General features: G+C 37.8%; 1 protein-coding gene across 7 annotated transcripts in view; it reads left to right on the forward strand.

Moving 5' to 3' along the window:
• PUM2 (pumilio RNA binding family member 2) overlaps nucleotides 1–10,032 on the forward strand; it is a 102,649-nt gene extending 92,617 nt beyond the window's left edge. For all 7 annotated transcript variants that reach the window (XM_081797136.1, XM_081797134.1, XM_081797137.1 and 4 more), the window contains 5 exons: nucleotides 2,147–2,284; nucleotides 3,361–3,486; nucleotides 3,754–3,875; nucleotides 5,020–5,212; nucleotides 7,011–10,032. In XM_081797136.1, coding sequence (XP_081653262.1) covers nucleotides 2,147–2,284; nucleotides 3,361–3,486; nucleotides 3,754–3,875; nucleotides 5,020–5,212; nucleotides 7,011–7,142 — 711 coding nt within the window. In that variant the 3' untranslated portion in view covers nucleotides 7,143–10,032. The remainder of the gene's footprint in view (nucleotides 1–2,146; nucleotides 2,285–3,360; nucleotides 3,487–3,753; nucleotides 3,876–5,019; nucleotides 5,213–7,010) is intronic.
• Nucleotides 10,033–13,608: the final 3,576 nt, after the last annotated feature.

The following is a 13,608-nucleotide window of genomic DNA, read 5'->3' on the forward strand; positions in this document are numbered from 1 at the left end:
TGCTCAGCGGGGAGCCTACTTCTCCCTCTCCCACTCCCCCTGCTTGTGTTCCCTCTCTCACTGTGTCTCTCTCTGTCAAATAAATAAAATCTTTAAAAAAAAAAATGATATTTTATTTTTTTTTTTAAAGATTTTATTTATTTATTTGACAGAGATAGCGAGAGCAGGAACACAAGCAGGGTGGGTGGGAGAGCGAGAAGCAGGCTTCCTGCCAGCAGGGAGCCCGATGCAGGACTCGATCCCAGGACCCTGGGATCATGACCTGAGCCGAAGGCAGACGCTTAATGACTGAGCCACCCAGGCGCCCATTTTAAAGATATTTTAAAGAATGTGATCTTGGGTGCCTGGGTGGCTCAGTTGGTTAAGCGTCTGTCTTCGGATCAGAGTCCTGGGATTGAGTCTTGCGTCGTTGGGCTCCCTACTCAGCAGGGAGTCTGCTTCTCCCTCTACCCCTCCCCCTTGCTCATGATATCTCTTTGTCTTTCTTTCTCTCAAATGAATAAATAAAATCTTTAAAAACAATGAGATTTTGCCATTTGCAATAACACGGGTGGACCTAGAAGGCATTATACTAAGTGAAATAAGTCAAAGGAAGGACAGATACCTTTGATTTCACTTACATGTGGAATCTGATAAACAGAACAAACAACAAACTCAAGAGGGGTAGTGGGTGGCAGGTGGGGGAGGCAACAGGTGAAGGGAATTAAGAGGTATAAACTTTCAGTTATAAAATTAAAAAGTCATGGAAATGAGGGGCGCCTGGGTGGCTCAGTTGGTTAAGCGACTGCCTTCGGCTCAGGTCATGATCCTGGAGTCCCGGAATCAAGTCCCACATCGGGCTCCCTGTTCAGCAGGGAGTCTGCTTTTCCCTCTGACCCTCCTACCTCTCCTGCTCTCTGTCTCTCATTCTCTCTCTCCCAAATAAGTAAATAAAATCTTAAAAAAAAAAAAGTTATAAAAAGTCATGGAAATGAAAAATACGGCATAGGGAATATAGTCAGTAATGTAATAACGTTTTACGGTGACTGTACCGTTCGGGGTGAGCAATGTGTAGTTGTATAATTGTTAAATCACTGTGTTGTACACCTGAAACTAAATCTCAGTTATACTTCAGTAATAAATAATAAAGATATCTTAAATGTCTTTAATATTTGAAAATATAAATCACTGGGAATAAGCCTTACGTGAACCTGTTAATGAATAATGGTATTTTTTGGATTCTTTAGAATATTTTATTTTGTTAGTTTATAGCTAAACATCTGTGTTATATCTTGGCTTAACAATTCCTCTAGAATTATATCAGTATGTAGTTGAGAGTTCTTTGGGTGAGAGAGACTTTAAACGTGTGTACTCCATTTCTTCACAATACTATTTCCTGTTGTACTAATAAGACACAGATTATCGTGTGGCTACCTATATTTTTCTCTAAGGATTAAGGTGTTTGTTTAATAAATGCTTACAAATTTATTTTAAAAAATGATGATTACTAGCTAGAAGAAAATGCAGTTAGTAAATAAACCTTACTGTAAATAAGCTTAACCTTATTAGTGAGCAAAGAAACAAATGAAAGGGGTCATTTTTGCCAGTTAAAGTAACAAAAATCTAAAATTTCCCTAGAATTCATTTCCAAAGAGGTGCTTAGGTGGCTCAGTCAGTTAAGTGTCCCACTCTTGATTTCACTCAGGTCATGCTCTGATGGTTGTGAGATCAAGCTCCACATGGCTCCCTCTCCGCCTGCCCCTCCCCCCCCACTTGCGTGCACTCTAAATAAGTAATAAGTCTTTTAAAAACTAAAAATTTATTTTTTTGAGGTAAGGGGGGTTGCTAAGTAGAGAAAAAGTGGAGAATTCTGAATTAATTATATATATTGTCAGCTGAGAAAGATGAGTAGAAGGTGTATACAGTGAAGAGAGTTGTTTAAATATGGCAAATTTAGCATCACTAGGTTACTTTTCAGTAAGTGTCATTTACATTACAATCCTGCAAAAATGTTTTGATAATACTCACCATCAGTGGCTTCTGGGGATGGCAGATTTTAAACTCTGGTATCTAAAAAATTGCAAAGAAATTTTTTAGTATACTTCTGTACTTTTAATCCTGATGTCTTGCTTGATGAGGTAATTTTTTAAATGTCATCTTTTTGCAGAGTGAAATGGTAAAGGAGCTAGATGGTCATGTACTCAAATGTGTGAAAGATCAGAATGGAAACCACGTTGTGCAAAAATGTATTGAATGTGTTCAGCCACAGTCACTACAGTTCATCATTGATGCTTTCAAAGGACAAGTAAGATTGATTTTTGGCTTCTAATTAGCAGGGCATTCTTTTAGAATTTGAGTGTTAACACATTTTTCGTAAGTCGCAAGTTATATAATACCCAGTACTTTCATACAAACATAGGAGACAAAACAGTAAATATACAATGATTTCTGCCTCTTCCATAGAGTACATCAATAGATAGCTTCATTTTTTTGAAGCTGAAAACTGTAGAAATAGGAGTTTAATAATACTACTTTAGGATCACAGGTCTTAGAATTATGAACCCAACAGTGTTTTCCAAATTTTTGAGAAGGAAAGGAAGGAATACTTCAGATCCTTTAGTAAAACACAGAAAATAAGTATCAATTTGTAACTAATACATAGTAATAAATAGCTGCTAATTATATTGTGCACTACCCTCACCTTGCAGTCTGTTTTCATTATTACATGCCCTCCATCTTCTGGTTTGGTACTTTTTGATCAAAATGTCTGTTAGCTCCTGGGGTGCCTGGGTGGCTGTCAGTTAACATCCTGCTCTTGGTTTCAGCTCAGGTCATGATCTTGAGGTTGTGGGATCGAGCCCCACGGCGGGCAGTGCTCAGTGTGGAGTCTGCTTCAGATTCTCTCTCCCTATCCTTCTCATTCTCTCTCTCTCTCAAATAAATAAAATCTTAAAAAAAAAAAAAAGGGGTGCCTGGGTGGCTCAGTCAGTTAGGCATCTGCCTTCAGCTTGGATCGTGATCCTGGGGTCCTGGGATCAAGACCCGCATTGATTAGGCTCCCTGCTCAGCGGAGAGCCTGCTTCTCTCTCTCCCTCTGCTGCTCCCACTGCTTGTGTGCTCGATCTCTCTCTCTCTCTGTGTCAAATAAATAAATAAAATCTTTTTTAAAAAAAGAGCAAGAAAAGAAAATACCCGTTAGCTCCTAAATTGAGCACCCTGCTTTGCAGTCTTTACTAACAGGGTGGTGGTCTTATTGAAGGTGACTCCCCACCCTTCTATTTTAAGTAAATTCAGCATGTATGTCATCAGGAACCTGTCTGCCTCATAGAACTTTCCAAAAATGTCAGATAATGGAAATGTATTTCTTCCAATTGTTTTAAGGTGTTTGTACTTTCAACTCATCCTTATGGCTGCAGAGTGATCCAGCGCATCCTAGAGCATTGTACTGCAGAGCAGACCTTACCTATCTTAGAAGAACTCCACCAACATACAGAGCAGTTGGTACAGGTATAAATTCCCTAATAGTTTTAAATGTTTATGTATTTTTGAAAATACTTCAAAACATAGGCAAATATTATTTATTGTTAAGTTTAGGGAAATATAATTTATTCCTAAATTAACACACTGTAGAAACACATAGACAGAAAGCCTGGTATGTTCTACTGACTATATGCTGCTGAATTTTTAGAAAAAATAATTAACATCTTTTTAAAGAATAATCATTATTCTTAACGAATGACTTAAGGAAAGTAATTTTTAAATATCTATACTTAGGATCAGTATGGCAATTACGTTATTCAGCATGTACTGGAACATGGTCGACCTGAAGACAAAAGCAAAATTGTTTCTGAAATCAGAGGAAAAGTCTTAGCCCTGAGTCAACACAAATTTGCCAGGTATTGCAATATTTTCAAATTCCAAGGGTCAGTTCTTTTAGCTCTTTGGGTTTTATCAGGAGACAAAGAAATGCATGTAGACTATAGCATTAGAACATAATCTTTCTTGGGGCACCTGGGTGGCTCAGTGGGTTAAGTGTCTGCCTTTGCCTCAGGTCATGATCCCAGCGTCCTGGGATTTGAGTCCTGCATCGTGTTGTGGCTAACAGGGAGCCTGCTTCTCTCTCTGCCTGCCACTCCCTCTGCTTGTGCTCTTTCTCTCTCTCTGTCTGACAAATAAATAACATTTTTAAATAAATAAAATTTTGAAAATAATTTAAAAAATAATAATAAACCATAATCTTTCTGAACGGTGCTTGTATTCTTACATGACAAATTGGTTTGCCCACATATATTCCATTTTTAAAGTCTGTATTCAGAAAGTGATTTGTCTCCCCAAACCTATCACTGCAAATTCTTTTAGTGCATGTTAATGAAAATCTCAGACTTACTAATGACCTCATTTCGTCCTTTTTGAATTACAGTCATTATTTTAAGAGGCATATATTTAAACTTGAGGGTATCCAGTATGGGTTCCTCTGTGATACTAACTTCTGTTTTAAAAGTAAAGAAAGGGTAAGAGAATTACAAGAGAATACCATCTTGACTTTTACATCTTCGGATGTGTTTAGCAGATTCTTTCAAAACCAAGGATATTTTGCTATAAAGAAAAAAGTAACAGAATACAGGGCGCCTCGGTGGCACAGTTGGTTAAGCATCCGACTCTCGGTTTTGGCCGAGTTTGTGATCTCAGCGTCAAGATCAAGCCCCAAGTTGGTCTCTGTGTTCAGCCCGGAGTCCAGTTGGGTTTCTCTCTCCCTCTCTTTCTACCCCTCCTCCCCCTGCATGGGTGTGGGCCCTCTCACTCTCAAATAAATCTTTAAAGAAAAAAGTAACAAAATAACTTTTTGGGGGTGCCTGGGTGGCTCAGTTGGTTAGGCATCTGCCTTTGGCTCAGGTCATGATCCCGGGATCCTGGGATCCAGCCCTGCATTGGGCTCTCTGCTCAGTGGGGAGTCTGCTGCTCTCTCTCCCTCTGCCCCCCACCTCCCTCTGAAATAAATAATCTTTTAAATAACTTTCTGTGTATATACTTAATTTTTAGCAACGTAGTAGAAAAGTGTGTTACTCATGCCTCCCGTGCTGAGAGAGCTTTACTGATTGACGAAGTTTGCTGCCAGAATGATGGTCCTCACAGTGCCTTATACACCATGATGAAGGACCAGTATGCCAATTATGTGGTTCAGAAGATGATTGATATGGCTGAACCTGCTCAGAGAAAGATAATCATGCACAAGGTAATATAGTTTATAGCACTTAAAATAGATGATTCAATTTGTGTGACTTTCAGGCTACAATTTTAGCTTTCTAGAAATCAATGGATAACCTTTGACAAATGTAGGTATGGTGTACTGTTTCATTAAATTCCTAAAGTCTCAATAAAATCACGTTCATTTCTCATCTGTTTACCTATCTTTAGCATTGCCCATCCCTATCTTATTTAAATATATTTGGTTTGCCATAATACATGGGTTGAACATTAATTTTAAAATCTAATTAGGTTTTCTCGCTAACCCAAAACATTTTCCTAAAGAGAATTTATTTTGATTTGATTGGGTTTTTTTTTTTTTTAAACAAGCTGTTTGCTCTCTAGAATCTAATGATTCTTTTAAACTGCATTAATTTCCATGGGAAAACTGTTAAAAAGAATACTGGAAGAAATATTAAATACCCAGTCTTTTTCTAAATCAGTTCATTTAAGAAACGGGACAAGGGGTGCCTTGGTTGCTCAGTTGGTTAAACGTCTGCCTTCGGCTCAGGGTATGATCCCGGGGTCCTGGGATCGAGTCCTACGTCAGGTTCCCTGCTTGGCATGGAGTCTGCTTCTCCCTCTGCGCCTCACCCTTGTCATGCTCTCTCTGTCTCACTCTCTCTCTCAAATAAATAAATAACATCTTAAAAAAGAACTGGACATATAACTTCTTTGGACCTCTTGTCATATAAAGAGAAATGTAAGATCATAAATTTTTTTAACTTTTTAAAAATGTAATATTTCTGCTTAAAAAATATAAGACTTACAAAAATTGTCAGTCTTATTTTTAATAACTACATTATTTAACCAATATTATTTATGACATTCGGATTGTTTCTAGTTTTTTTTAACTGTCATAAAGAGTGCTGTATATGAATGTCTTTGCATAATTACCTGTTTTTGTAGAATAAATTCTTAGGTGTTTCCGGAATTGCTGGTTCAAAGTATGTAAACATTTTACGTGTTGATAGATATTGCCAGGTTGCTCTCAAAAAATCTGTGCACATTTGCACATCTACCAGTATATAAGAAGAATGCCTGTTTTGTCATCATCTCATCAGTACCAGTTGTTATTCCTTATAAAATTTTTGCCAGTCTGGAGCACCTGGGTGACTCAGTCGGTTAAGTATCTGTCTTCGGCTTAGGTCATGATCCCAGGGTCCTTGGATCAAGCCCCACGTCGGGCTCCCTGCTTAGGGGGGAGCCTGCTTCTCCCTCTTCCTCTTCCCCTCCCCTGACGTGCTCGCTCTCTCCCTCTGTCTCTCTCTCATAAATGAGTAAAATCTTAAAAAATTTTCTTTTGCTAGTCTGGGTGGAAAGATAATGATATGATTCTTTTTATTTGCATTTTTAAAAAAGTATTAGTGAGATACTGAACAATTTAAATGTATTAGCCATCACATATCTGATTGCTATTCATGTCTTTTGCTCCATTTTTATTGAATTTTTATCCAGCAGACTTGAGCTAGAAATTTCTGCCTTCATCAACTTTTTAAGAACTTAATAGTTCACTAGTGATGCTTTCCTGCTATGTTTGGAACCCCTCTGCTATTTGCATTTGTAATAGTTTAGAAGTAGTGGTTTGTTTATTCATTGAACAATTTTGAGAGTAGAAGTTTGGAGAGATTCAGTAGAATGAACTGCTTTTGCAAACAACTTTCTTTAAAGGATTTGAATATTAAAATCCAATTATTCTTCTAAATCACCGATATTGAGGAGTGATTTTTTAAGAAACCAGAAACTAAAATAATTAAGATTTACTAAGCAGATTATTTGTTTTTCAGATTCGACCTCACATTACTACTTTGCGCAAATACACATATGGGAAGCATATACTGGCCAAGTTGGAAAAATATTATTTGAAAAATAGCCCAGATCTAGGGCCTATTGGAGGACCACCAAATGGAATGCTGTAAAGGGAAAAGAGAAAGAAGATGATATAACCATGTGAAAAGAACGTTTCTTTTGTGAATTATCAAAACACAACTCAACTATGAATCTTCAAAATTTTTTTTTAAAGCAAAACTATTTATTGACTTTATTCATCCATTTGTAAATTTTTTAAGGTTCTTGTGTATATTTGGGGGGGGGTGGTGAATTATAAATTATATTCAGCCCTGAGTGGAGACCTATCAGATTGGATTGCTGGCAAAGCACAGAATGCCTGTATATGATGTAACTATCAAAAAAAAAAAAAAAAAGCTGTCACATATTTTGTAAATTTTTACCTTGTAAAGTCACAAAAATAGTTTTTAAAGGAAAAAGTACAGTATTCTTTTAATAAACTGGCTTGCAGTCTGGTAGGTCTACGGACCCCATAGCACAACAGGTTTATAGAGATGTATATAGAAATATAGTCCTTATTTTTTTTTTTTTTGTCCTTTGTGTGAAGCCTTTTATAACCGATTAACAATCAACTGCATAAATATTAATATTTTAAAAAGAAAGTTAAGTTGTATTTTGGTAATTCACAAACTATCATGCAACTAAAAACTCGGCAAGTAAGACAAGAATTAAATGATTTGAGATGAAAAGAACTTATATTATTTACAGTGGATGTGATTTTAATACAAATACTGCCCTAAAACGTCTCTGGCAATGTACAGAAGTATTGTATATACTTACATATGTAATTGTTGTAAGAGGTAGGAAAAAAAAAAAATCATGGTGACACTTCCATTCAGTTAAATGCACTAATTGAAAAGTTAAGTCCCTTTTTAACTTTTCAGTTTGGTTTGCAATCTGAGAAAGAGTGGAAATTTGTATATTGTTTTGCTTATAGAATTACAAGGACATGTTGAGGAAGTGTTGAGCTTTATTTTGCTTTTTCATAGTAGATTTTGAGAAAGTAGGAATCAGATAGAGGTGAAAGGGGCCACTGAAAAGTGAATTTGATAGCTCAACATTTAAGCATGACTACATATTCAGATAGCTTTTTTTGCTTCCTATAAATATATGCATTGTGTGTGTAGTAATAGATGTAAGTTTACACTTTGAAAGCAAATCTTGTTTCAATGTTTATTATAAAAGCCTTGCTAATTTAGTAGTGATGCTTTCCTTGGTTGTACAGGTGTACATTTGTAAACCTTCATGCTGTAAATGGAATTTGTTTTATCTCTTTGGGAAACATTTGCATTTTAGTGTACATTTATGTCCCTGCCCTCTTTGACCTGGCATATAGTGTTGTATAATGTAAATTTATTTCTCCAAATCGAGAGTGATTTTTTAAAAAATTTTTTATCTTTATATGGTTTCAGAAGTATGAACCAGCTTTCTTTTTATTATTGTGGGAAACGTTTTCTTTTATAACATAGTTGTTGACTCTGTTAATATGGACATACTAGGATTTGGATCACTTTCAAGAAGTCAGGGTATTGTGCATAATAAGAAAGTATTGGACTGAGATATTTGGTTACCATGGAGGCCAATGCTTTTTCCATCTTATTAAATGTGATGTGACTTTTTTCTTTGTACAGAAGAGTACTGTATTTTTGAATAGCCTATTCCCAAGTAAGAGCAAATCTGTATGATAACATTTTTTTCTCTGGAAGACATAACAGTAACATGATGTACATTTACAAGCGGCCTTATGTACATTTCCCAACAATCTTTTTAAGGCAAAATTGTGACCATATGTGTATAATTAAAATCGTTTTTAATCCTTTGCCTATGAAAATATTTTGGAAAAAAAAACTTGCTTTGTATATTCAGTTTCTGAAAGATAAAGAAAGTGCTTTGTATTTTGTTGAAGTCAGTATTTTGTATAAAACCATTTATGTTGACCCACTTCTGTTTAGTGCTGAAAACTAATGAATCATGCTATCTCCTTCGATTGAACATGTAAGGGATTTTTTCTTGGAAGTCTGCAGAAGAAAATCATTCTTCTGAGCACAATATTGAATATAAAGGTTTTATCACTTAGCTGTTCATATCATGAGCCTAAAAATAATGGTATAAAGTTTGGGGTGCCAGGCATACTTTTACTTGTTTGATGTTGAGTTACTCTAGTTTTCTAACCCGACATTCCATGTTGAGTCCATTAAATCCAACCACCTGTCACTGTCCCCTCTCATCATAGTCCTACTGGTTCATCAGCATGTCCCAGTCCCAGTGGCAGTGCTTTTCCCCTTACATAGAACACTGCTCTCTTTCACCCAGTCCTACTTTTTTTGCCAGCCTCAGAGTGTCTTGGCCCCGTGTCGAAATTTGTTTCCAGTATCAGCTCATGGTTGTGAGCTGATCATGATCCAAGTTGTTCCTGTTGGAGATTGATAAGTGACTTTCCTGGATTTGCACAGTTGAATTCCTGGTTTTCCTTTTTCCTACCCTCTGTTGGCACAGGCAGTTGCAAATTTAGAAAGCCCTAGGGGATGGCTGGGAAATGGAACCTTTCTAGGGTTTTGATGTTCCCATGTATCCCAGTGTTGACAACCCCATCTTCCCAATACTTTGGGGCCTGTTCTAGAAGAATATCTATTATTGTAGAAATTTTATGGTCTGCCATTTTGGTGCCCACCTCTCTGATTCCACCATTTAATAAGTTGGCATGGAATTTTGCTAAAATCTGAACATCACATTTCAGAATAAAGAAACTTTAATTGGGCAGAACCACTTAGACTTTACTCTTGAGTGTCTCCTTTTGATATGGATTGTTTCTGGACCAGTTTGTCTAAGTCCTGGCTCTTCTTGGTTCATATGAAATAATGTTATCTTCACTTTGTATATTATGTATAAATTAGAAAATGAAAAATGTGTGAATAACCTTGTATGAAATAAACCTGGTCTTGTGTTTTTCTCTAGCTAAAATACCCTTCTGTACCTCAATTATAATTCAGATTGCCCATTCAAGTTTACTCTGATTTAAGGAAAAGCAAATATTTTTATCACATGGATGCTAATCTGGGGCTACTGATTACTCTGATGGTATTCCTATCTTTTGATTAGTATTTAGGATCTCTGTCTAATTACATAGAGTGATTACACACTTCATAGGATTAAACTTGATGATATTTCTTCAAGGTTGTTTTGAGGATTAAATTAAATCACTTACCTTTACCTGGAGGTGTTCGTTTCCTTTCCACATGAACTTCCAGAGACAGTGTTGTCTGAAGGAGAATGCAGTTTGGGTTCAGGCATGGATTTGAAGTTTACCTCATGATTCACAGCCTTGTGAACTTGGGTGTGTTAACTCGTCTCAGCCTCAGCGTTGACACCTGTACCATGGATGAGTACTATTTCGGTCATTGTTTTTAAGAACTGAGAGTATCTTAGGGTACTTAGAACCCAGTCCTCAACTAATGCTAATACTATTTCCATTTTCCTCTCCCTTCTATAGCTATTCGTTTTGTTTTAAGCCATACAGATAATTTGATAGAATCCAAAGCAGAGATCTACATAAAACTATGTGGGAAAAGACATGTTCATCATACACGTTTTTAATTCTATGCCAGTTTTAATTTCATCTTGTTTTGGTTCTGTTCTGAGCTGAAAGCAACCCTTCTGGAATTGTTGACCTATCCCACATCATAGAGATGAGATTAAAGGACCCTAAAAGAAAGAAATATTACATCCTCCTACCCTAGCTTACTAACCTAAGAAAAGCAAGTTTTCTAGGTGGCCTGGATGGTAGTCATTCTCTGCTCTCACGACGGATTCTCAGGAAGCCTGGGGGTGGCGGTGGACCATGGGGAAGGGCAGAGGAACCCCAGAGGAGCAGTGTTCACTGTCTACCTGACCTAGCTAGCTTTCAAGGACCGAATGAACCTCTCTGACGGGGTCTGGATGCTCCCAGACAGTGAATCTGCGAACACAGGTGAGAAGCACGGAGCGCGGTGGCACCGTGCACACCTCTAGGAGGCTGCGTGGTCCTGGCCCGCTAGGCCTCAGTGTTCCCATCTGTAGTCACATACTGTCGGGGCACTTGGGTGACTCGGTACATTCAGCGTCTGCCTTTGGCTTGGGTCATGATCTCAGGGTCCTGGGACTGAGTCCCGAATTGGGCTCCCTGCTCGGCGGGGAGTCTGCTGCACCCTCTCCCTCTGCCCCCCCCCCCAGGCGGGTGTGCTTTCTGTCCCTCCAAATCTTTAAAAAAAAGTGGGAATACTATCTTGGCTGCACCCAGAACCTTGCATCTGAGGAGTGCTTGATGCTAAGAACCTAAGAGAACTGCAGGACAGATCCTACAGGAAGCTCAAAATTCGCTGGAATTTTTGTCATTACCTCCATATCCTGTAGACAATTTCTCATTTCCTCTGTTTCAGTCACAGGACTTTTTTCTAAATATTCACCAGGAACTTAAACCAAATGAAATAGCCCTGTAATTTGAAGAAAGAAATTTGCTAGGTTGAGTTTAATTCGAGTTTTCTTGGACATCAGAGTATAATGGTTCAGAGTCAGGACTCTGGGATTAGCCCAGATTGCAAACCTTTAGCTTTACGTCATTAGGCAAATGGTTTTCATCTTTCAAGCCTTCGTTTCTTCACGTGTAGGTAAGGGAAATGAGACCTACCTCTTAAAACTGTGAGAATTAAATGAGACCTGTGTCGTTCTGGGGCAGTGAGTGACTCCTGTTACAGTGAGTTAACGAAAGGTTGGGGGGAGGGGTTTTTAATTTGCCTACACGCAGCCTCAAAACATTGGATTGGAGCTCATTTATGTTTCTGCATATGAGCTCTTGATTCAAGTTGCAGATAAACCACTAAGGAAAACTGTTGAAAGGATTAAGGAACTTAACAGCATTTTAGTTGTTGGTACATTTAATCTTTTTTATTGGTACTAGTACAGTCCTGATGACTGCCAGGATGTTAACAATAGGGAGTTGCCCTATATCCGGGAGCAGTGGAGTGACCTGTCTGCATGATGGTCAAAGCGTGGAAGTAGCGGGAACCTGGAGGGAGGGTGAAGTCGGCACTGTGGATTAGAAAAGAGTTCCCATCACAAAGGCCAAGCCCATCTCACCTCAGTCTCGGGTACCCCAGGCCTTTCATGGGAAGAAGCCCTGAAATGTTGTGTCTCAACACCTAGCGGGCCCATCTTACATCAGGGGTGTAAGAGGGAGGGATGTTTGGGAGCCTTCCCCACCCCCACTTTGAAAGTCAGTTCTGACATCATCCAGGACACATTCAGTTGAATAGAATGCGGTAGTTTTCACTGAAGAGAGTTAGAAAAGAAGGCCAAAAATATATCTTAGAAATACATCTTAGAACTTTTTTTAAAATACAGTTCTTAACTCCTAGGTTAAAGAATAATCTGGAATAAACCATTTGGGCCAACTTCAAAATGAGTAACAGTGCTATATATCAAAACTCGGGGGACTTGGGCCAAAGGCTATTCAGAGAAAAATATTTAGCAAAGAAAGTCTGAAGATAATTTAAGAAGCTAGTAAGGGGCGCCTGGATGGCACAGTTGGCTTTCTGCTTGGGTCATGATCTCAAGGTTGTAAGAGTAAGCCACATGCCAGGCTCCTGGACCCATGCTCAGCACAGAGTAGGAGGCTTCAGATTTTCTCCCTTTCCCTCTGCCCCTCCCCCCTCCCTAAAAAAAAGTAAAATAACAAAATTACAAAAAATATAGGAAGGATTAATAATAAACTTCACAAAAAACGAATAGGCTGATTGGTTAAAAACAAAAATGAGACATACTTTTGGCAAATCAGAATTTTAAAAATAGGTGAAAAACACAAACAGGGATTTATGAAATTGCAAGGTTTTTTTAAATTATAGAACATGATATAAAAAGTCTACCTATAGGGGCGCCTGGGTGGCTCAGTCAGGTGTCCTACTCGATTTTGGCTCAGGTCATAATCTCAGGGTGGGGATATCGAGCCCTGCGTTGGGCTCTGCGATCAGTGGGGAGTCTGCTTAAGATTCTCTCTCCCTCTGCCCCTCCCCCTGCTCACTCTCTCAAATAAATAAATCTTTTTAAAAACAAGTCTACCAAGCCTACCTATAAATTAAAAATCAAATTTTCTATGGAAATACAAAGTTACAGAATTAAGGAATAATAGAAAAATAGACTAATCACTATAAAACAAAGAAACTAGTCAAAAGAATAAAGAAGGAAGGTCTCGCACATTGCCTGATGTCAAATCTTTTTACAAACCTACAGTAATCAAAACAGTGTTTGGGTGTTAATTACACATTGTGATCATTTTGCAATATATACAAATAATCATGCATGTTATATGCCTGAAACTAATGTTATATTTCAATTATACCTCAATTTTTTATTAAAAAAAATATGTGGTACTAGTATAAAGACAGACATACAGACCAATAGGATAGAATAGAGAGCCCAGAAATAAACCCTTGCATATAGGGTCAAATATCTTCAACATGAGTGCCTACACCATTCAATAGGGAAAGTAGATGTCAGGAAAATAGG

Source organism: Leptonychotes weddellii, chromosome 10, assembly GCF_054177405.1.
Source record: "Leptonychotes weddellii isolate Sample4059 chromosome 10, ASM5417740v2, whole genome shotgun sequence".
In the NCBI taxonomy this organism is placed as follows: Eukaryota; Metazoa; Chordata; class Mammalia; order Carnivora; family Phocidae; genus Leptonychotes; species Leptonychotes weddellii.